This window comes from Gossypium arboreum, chromosome 10 (genome assembly GCF_025698485.1).
Source record: "Gossypium arboreum isolate Shixiya-1 chromosome 10, ASM2569848v2, whole genome shotgun sequence".
Taxonomy (NCBI): domain Eukaryota; kingdom Viridiplantae; phylum Streptophyta; class Magnoliopsida; order Malvales; family Malvaceae; genus Gossypium; species Gossypium arboreum.
Window position 1 is genome coordinate 129,307,902 of NC_069079.1, and position 7,588 is coordinate 129,315,489.

The 7,588-nt window shown below is 34.0% G+C and overlaps 1 protein-coding gene across 1 annotated transcript; it reads right to left on the reverse strand.

Annotated features, from left to right (window-relative positions):
* Nucleotides 1-4,552: 4,552 nt before the first annotated feature.
* LOC108451590 (F-box protein CPR1-like) lies at nucleotides 4,553-5,962 on the reverse strand. The gene has a single exon (XM_017749266.2). The coding sequence runs from the start codon at nucleotides 5,960-5,962 to the stop codon at nucleotides 4,790-4,792; it is 1,173 nt and encodes a 390-aa protein (XP_017604755.1). The 3' UTR covers nucleotides 4,553-4,789.
* Nucleotides 5,963-7,588: the final 1,626 nt, after the last annotated feature.

The following is a 7,588-nucleotide window of genomic DNA, read 5'->3' on the forward strand; positions in this document are numbered from 1 at the left end:
ATTGAATCAAAGATTCACACACAGGTTGTGTGACAGCCCAAAATAGACCCTAGCCGGAATGTGGTTTCGGGACCACAAAACCGAGGCATAACAATAATTTAAAATTTATTTCGATGCCTATAATATGTGAGTATTCATGTATGACATTTTTTGATGATTGATTTAGTGTTATAAAGGTGAATTTCACTAGAAAGGACTTGTGTGAGAAAATTTAGAATTGAGATAGGCAAATGTGGAAGTGGCCTATTGATGCACACTAGGAAATGTTGTCCTTGCATGTCAAATTCCCCAAATTTGACTATAGTGGCCGCCATGGTGATGAATATGGGCAAAAGAAAACATGTCTTAAACATGTTTTGCTAGTGGTGCATGTTAGAAATAATAAAATAAGAGTATGGAAAAAAAAAAGGAAAAAAAGTGTTCATCTTTCACCATAGCTCTTGGCGAATGTCCTAAGGAAAGAAAAGAACAATTTTGCTCATCCATTTTCACTTCTTGGCGAAAATACTAAGGAAAAGGGGAGGATTTTTGCTTCATGCTTGGTTTGGAAGAGATCTAGAAGGAGATTTGGCTAAGTTTGCATCAAGATTAAGGTATGTATGAGGTTGTGTTAGGAGTTTCATGCATGTCTTGGTTGCTAACTTGATGTGCATGTTAGCCATGGCTCAAATCTTTGTTATGCCATGGAAATGGTATTTGGCCAAAGTTGTTATGGTGATAAAGCCATTGCATGCTAAGTGTGAAGCTTGATGATGATGCATGCAATGATGGATTTTCTACTCATGAGTAAGATTTTGAGTTTTCTCTTTGTTTTATCATGATTGAAGTTGAAAAGGAGCATGATTGTCATATTCGCCATGATGCATTCTTGAGCATGATTCATGCTTCTTGCATGTTAGTTAAAATTTGTGTTTTGGATGGCTATGGACACCTTGAAAATTCGCCATGCTCATATATGCATATATATGATTGCACATTATGTTTTGGTTATGAACTAAGTGATGAATATATTGGTTTAAAGAAGAAGATGTGGAAGAATGCTTGTGAAATTGCAAGCACAATTCGCCTAGCACACATGTAGGTGCTTGATGCTATATTATAAGTTTTGGGCCACAATGTGCAAAGCATTAATTAGTAAATTGCATGCTGTTTTGTGAGGTATTAAGTGCAAAATTGACCTCAACATGTACATGAATATTCGCCTTGGGTAGCCTATTGAAGGCCTTAGCATTTCCTTGATGCTCGAATAAATTGTATTGAATTGCTTGATGTAGTATAAAATGTGCATGACCATTGTGTATTCAAGCTAAAGGGTGGCCATATGACCATTTAAACTCCTTGTCATATTCGCCAAAAGCTAGCACAATGAGGTTTTAATAAATTGAATTTGTTTGAATTAGCTCAAGAGCTTAGAGGGCCACAATTGGACAAGGGAAGGAGAAAGTGATCGAATAGCCGAAAAAGCCGTTCGACAACATCCGAGGTAAGTCCTCAAGAAGTGACCCTACTTGAATTGTGTGAAATAAAGTATGGATGTGTATTGATTATTGATTGTGTATGCATGAGTATTTGAATTCTACCAGGCTAAGTCCCGGGCGAATATGCTTGTGACTATAATTGCGTTTGAGCCTTAGTAATGAAAATGAATTATGTATGTCCAATGATAATTGATGTATGTGTTCATGGGAAATTGAATGATATCCGGCTAAATCCGAAGACAATTATGCTGGAAATTATATCCGGGTTAAGACCCAAAGGCAATTGCGCTAGTGGCTACATCCGGGCTAAGACCCGAGGGCATTCGTGCGAGACACTCTATCCGGGCTAAGACCCGAAGGCATTTGTGCACGTGATTATATCCGGTTATATTCCGAAGAATCTTGGGCTGGAGGTGAGTGTTGGTTGCTGTAATGAATTCAATTAGTACACTCGAAAAGCCCAAAGGATAAGGTACGTTATATGTGCATTGGAAAGTCGACATGTTTGAGCAACATTCGCTCAATCGACTAATGAATTTCAGTTATTGAATTGATTGATATTTTGTGAAATCATATAATGATGAAGTGTGAAGTAAGAATGTGTATTAATGAAATGATGCATTTGGCTATGTGAATGTATTGCTGTAATTAGAGTTGATTATATTCCTTGAGACTTACTAAGCATAAAAATGCTTACCCGTTGCTTTGGCTCTCGGTTTTTTTAGATTTCGCTCAAGCAATTGGATTTGGGATCGTTGAAGTCGAAGTCATTCACACTATCAAGCCTCCATTTTGGTATAAATTTTGATTGAACTTGAGATGGCATGTATAGGACTACCTCTTGTTTGTTAAATATGTTGTAATGTAAGTATGTACGGCCATGCGAAAATGGCTCGAAAAGGGAAGCATGAACTTAGACTAATTGTGGGTTGTATGTATATATTTGGTGTCATGATGTGGCTACGGCTTGGAAATGGGAATGTTGGTCATATGATCAGCCATTGGCATGGTTAAAATGATCTTATATGAACCTATGTATGGCAAGACTAGTTGATTCATGGAGACTACCAAATAGGTAAGTCCTACCTTAAAAACAGATGCTGCCAGCTGCAGTGGCATGAATGTGAAAAATCACCAAAATTCATAGGAATGGAATTCAATAGTGAATAAGCTATGTAAATGAACCTTGATGAGTCTATTTTCATATGGAAGAAACGAAATGGTCATAGGAGTTACAGGTTAAGAGATATTAAAGCTATTGTGAGACAGGGCCAGAATGGTTTCTGGGTTCCCTGTCGCAACTTTAAAATTCACTATAAATTATCCAAAAGAATTAGGAGACATATCTTATATGTACAGATTCCATTTTGAGTCTAGTTTCATTAGAAACAAACTACACCAGCATTAAAGCCCTGTACAGAGAGATATTCAAGTTATACCGCGCGAAGGTCAGAGCAGTCGATCCCTGTAACATGGGTAACTTTAACTAATAAACTGTACCAATTGGCCCGACCAAAAATCCTAGAAATAAATCCATGGATGGATATATGAGTCTAAATTCAGGGAAAATTTACGAAACCAGTTTCCGAGTTTTGAAACTCGAGATATGATTTTTAAGGCGACAGTGACGCAGTTTTCCAGCCTGACTGGAAATGTCAAATTGGTGGGCAAAACATGTGAACTTGGCTTGTTAACCCCTCGGGTCCGACACCGGCGATGGTCTCGGGTTTGGGGTGTTACAGGTTGACATGAAAATTTTTTTATTTATGTTGTTTATAATTTCTAAAATTTTAAATTAATAATGGTAATTAAAATTGCATTTTAACCCTCAAAAAATGAAAAAAATTGATTTAGTTCTCTAAAAATTATAAAGATATAAGTTATTGAAATGGTGAAGTTATATTTTACTATCATAAAATATATAATTTTATCTCCCAAAATAAAACTTTCCTAAATTCAACCCTGATCGACAATGTTAAAATAAGTTTGTCACAAAAAATTGGCATTATAGTGGACTTGAAGCTAACAAAAAATTAATGATGTTAATGTTTCTTTCAATTTAGGTTAGAATTTTAATTAGAATAAAATACTTAGACGAAATAATGACATTATAAACGTTGAAACACCAAATTATAACAGAAGTATAAAGGCCAAATTCCAAATTTTAACATAGTGCAAGAACCAAATTAAAAATTTAACTATTTTTATATAATTAAAAAATAGAGGGTCGCAAACTGAAAGTTAAGCATTATTGTTAAGCATTGGGGGGTGATAGTTTTCTGTCACTTTCAATAAACCAAGTGACAAATTTGCAAAGTTTTCATCCCTGGAGAATAATTATACACCACCTTAAAAAGGAAGACTTGAAATCGAGTCTTTAGATGGAGAAACAAGATATATAAAACAACAAGCTTAAATTGTGGATCAGTTTCATATATAGGGTTGCTTGAGAAAGAGCATACATAGAAACAAGGTGTAGTTGATGACCTAATGATCTGGTAACTCCAAATCCATGTCCATTGTAATTGGTGAAATTTATCTTTGTTTAGCTACTTTTCAGCTATTTGTTTGGGCATAAATTGTTGAGAAATGTCTTCGTTTGGGGTTCAGGTTGTGCTACTGCTAAATATTGCATTCAAGAAATGGAAACTCAAGTGAAGTACATTTGGGTTATGGTGTTTATTGTGAGTATAAGCATTGTAGGGTTCCATGGAACTCAATAGCTTTCAAAAAGTCAAACAAAATTAAATTTTTGGTGGGGATTGAAACTCAATCGAGAAAAAGGGGGAAAATCGAAAATTGGAACAATAAACAATTAATATAAATAAAAAAACTCAAACTTTTGAAAGTAATTACCTTTTTTGAGAGGGAAAAGATTTGATTTTTTTTGTTCAATTGCTTGAATCTGGTTGGTGAGTTTCCATTTTTGTTTTATGAAATTTCCGTTTTCTTTGTTTTCAAACTTTCAATTGTTTATTGTGTGTTTTTTCTAGGGTATATAATGCAAAATTTTGTAATTCCATTTTGTTATGCATTTTAAACTTATATTCATTTCACCACTTTGGAGAATGATATTTTCACACTATGGCAGATATGTTAGCAATTAAAACCAAACATAAACTCAACAATTCTCTAAATACACAAACCAGGCAATGGCTAACATCTCAAACATATAATCCAAACAATAATAGCAATATTAAGAAGCTCACAACTAAAAATTCCTATTACATCTTACACATTTATGCTCTCCCTCTCCATCCATCTTCATATTCAATATCCATTTCATGCATATCCTTCTTCATATTCAGTATTCAGTATTCATTTGATGCATTTTTTGTTGGTTGACGTATTACATATTTTTCAATCTCTTGTATTCCATTGATACGAACCAAGCTCTCTAAATAAGCATGAAGGGAGATGGAGAACCGTAAATGATCTAGATAAGTATTAATCTCAAGTTCCTTAAGCTCTTGGGTGGAGGCGTCAAATCGGAGTACTTCATCATTTGTGTCTCTAAGAAACAAGTCACCATTTTTTCCAAATCCCGACGGGCGTACAACTCCAGAAATGGATTTAATATTGAATTGTTTAGTCCACAGTCCTTCACTTGTAACCCATAAATCAAAAGACGTGTCAATTCTTTCCGATGGGTAAACAATAGCACCAAGTGATCCATTAAACACCAATAGATCAACATAGTATTCTGGGAAAGACCCAACGAATTCTGGGATAGGTAAAATTGAGAACTTCACATTCCCCATGTCAAATGAAAGAATTAGTCCTCTAAAATCAAGATATGCCCCTGTCTCTGTTTTCCAATAGCAAATTCCGTCTACATAATTATTTCCCAAAGTTGTTTCAGTTGGTTTATAATCAGGAGATGGAATTTCCTTCCAGGAATTACTTCTAAGAGAATACAACTCAACTTGGTACATAAAATGAGGATGTGGATATTCTTCTTCACTATTAACAAAAGTAAGAAGAACAAATCGTATGACTTTGTAGTCATCAGTTTTAGAATCAAACCCAAAAGCAGCGTGGTCAAAATAAACGTCATCTAAAGTAAGGTAGGTTTCTTCGAATGGGGAAAAATATGGAGGGCGTTGGATTGAAGATGGTGGAAGGATTTTAAACTCTCTGGTTGATGGGTTCCAAATGGCAGCGTTATCCTTTGAAGGATCAAGTAAACACAATAATCCATGACAAGCACCATAAACAGAGGGGACATCATTCTTAAAAAAGGGCAAGTGAATGTTTTGTTTTACTATATAATTTTGATCTTTTTCATTTGAAAGTTGAGAGAAATAAAGTTGGAAGGTGTTACCATCACGGCGACTAAGAAGTAGATTAAGGTTGTCGTTTTCAAGGTTGTTGTGATAATTATTGGAAATGAAATGAGGAGTTTGAAAAGAAGAACACCAATACTTACAAACACAGTTGAAGCGAGTAAGGGATTTAACTGGAAGCTTTGACAGAATTTCCATAACCAAAGCTTCTGGCAATTCAAACCTTGGCCTCTGTATCTTGCTATTTTGATTTTCTTTGTAATTGACTAAGAGGAATAATTAAGCAAGCAAAATTGGAGGTAGGTGTCATTTATGGTCCAAACCTTAACCATGAAGCAAATAAGCATAAAAGGTAAGCATTTGATACGTTATAATAATTATATGCAATTTAGGAAAATTTCCTTATTTGCATTTGTATCCATGTGAGGAAGGATTAAGATAAAAATATAATATAATACATACCTTTTGAATTTAATCCCCAATTTTAAAAGATTAAATTTAAATGATACAATATTCTCACATTTATGTACTTTTGTATATTTAAAATTTAATACTTAATTTTTTATTTTTAAGAATTCAATCTCTCTATTTTTTTTTAAATTGCAAATTCGGTATGGTTAACACCGTTAAAATTGTTAAAATTATTTGGCATAATTATCAAAAATACTCTCAATGTTGAAAATATTCTCACAAAAAGAGTTGTTTTCAGGATCCACACAACCTGGGCATTTCCACACGGGCTGGGCACAAGCCCATGTAAGCCACACGGGTTGGCCACACGCCCATGTGCCAGCCTGTGCCAATTTCGCACCCTGCTTCTCTTTTACGCGTAAAAACTCAATTTTTAGGGTTTCTAAGCATTCTAAAGTTTATAAATATATAATAAAAAAGGCAGAGAAGAACAAAGAAAAGACTCGAAGAGCGCTACCGAATTCAACTCAGAAGTGGATCTCCTTCAAGATTGAATATCTCCATTCAATTTCCTTTGAAGTTTTATTGGGTTTTTTTATGTCTTGTTGTTATCCTAACTTTTAGATGGTTTTATTCCAGATTATGAACTAAATTCCCTAGATACCTAGGGAAGATAAAACCTATGATGGATCTTATTATTTGATTTCTGAATTACATGATAAATACTTGATTCTCGTTCTCAATTATGTACACTTATTTCTTGTCTTAATATTTCTAAGATATTGATTCAAGTTTAATGTGCTTATTTCAGTGGAGCAAAAGTCTCTTTTTAAGAGTAGATCTAGCATAATTGAGTGGAGTTGCGAGTAATCCTAGAAATAGGACGAAATAAATCTACCGGATTAGAGTCAAATCTAATAGGAGAATCCATAAATCGAGTTAATGTGATAATAGGTGTTTTCATTAGAAAGAGGTTTCAATAAATCAACTTAGAGTTAGTTGTTCTTACTCTCGAAAGAGATATTAACATAATTTAGGAATTTCTACGAATCAATGCGCAAGTGAATAAATAGTTTAATTTAGATTCAGAATAATAAGTGAAGTCTAAGTGGATTCTTTCCTAGGTATTGTCTATCTCATTGATTTTATTTGATTATTTTCTTAATTCATTCTCTGTTGCGTTCTTAGTTATTAATTTAGTTAATTTTAGATTAAAAACAACCATCCCATCATATTGGCTAAATGATAGGAAAACAGTAATTTCTAGTACTTTTAGTCCTCGTAGATACGATATTCCCTACTCACTATAGCTATACTATTATTCGATAGGTGTGCTTGTCTTTGTCGTAATTGTAGTTAGTTTAGTGACCATAGGGGTGAGCAAGACTCGTTTCGACTCTAAAAAATAAAAAA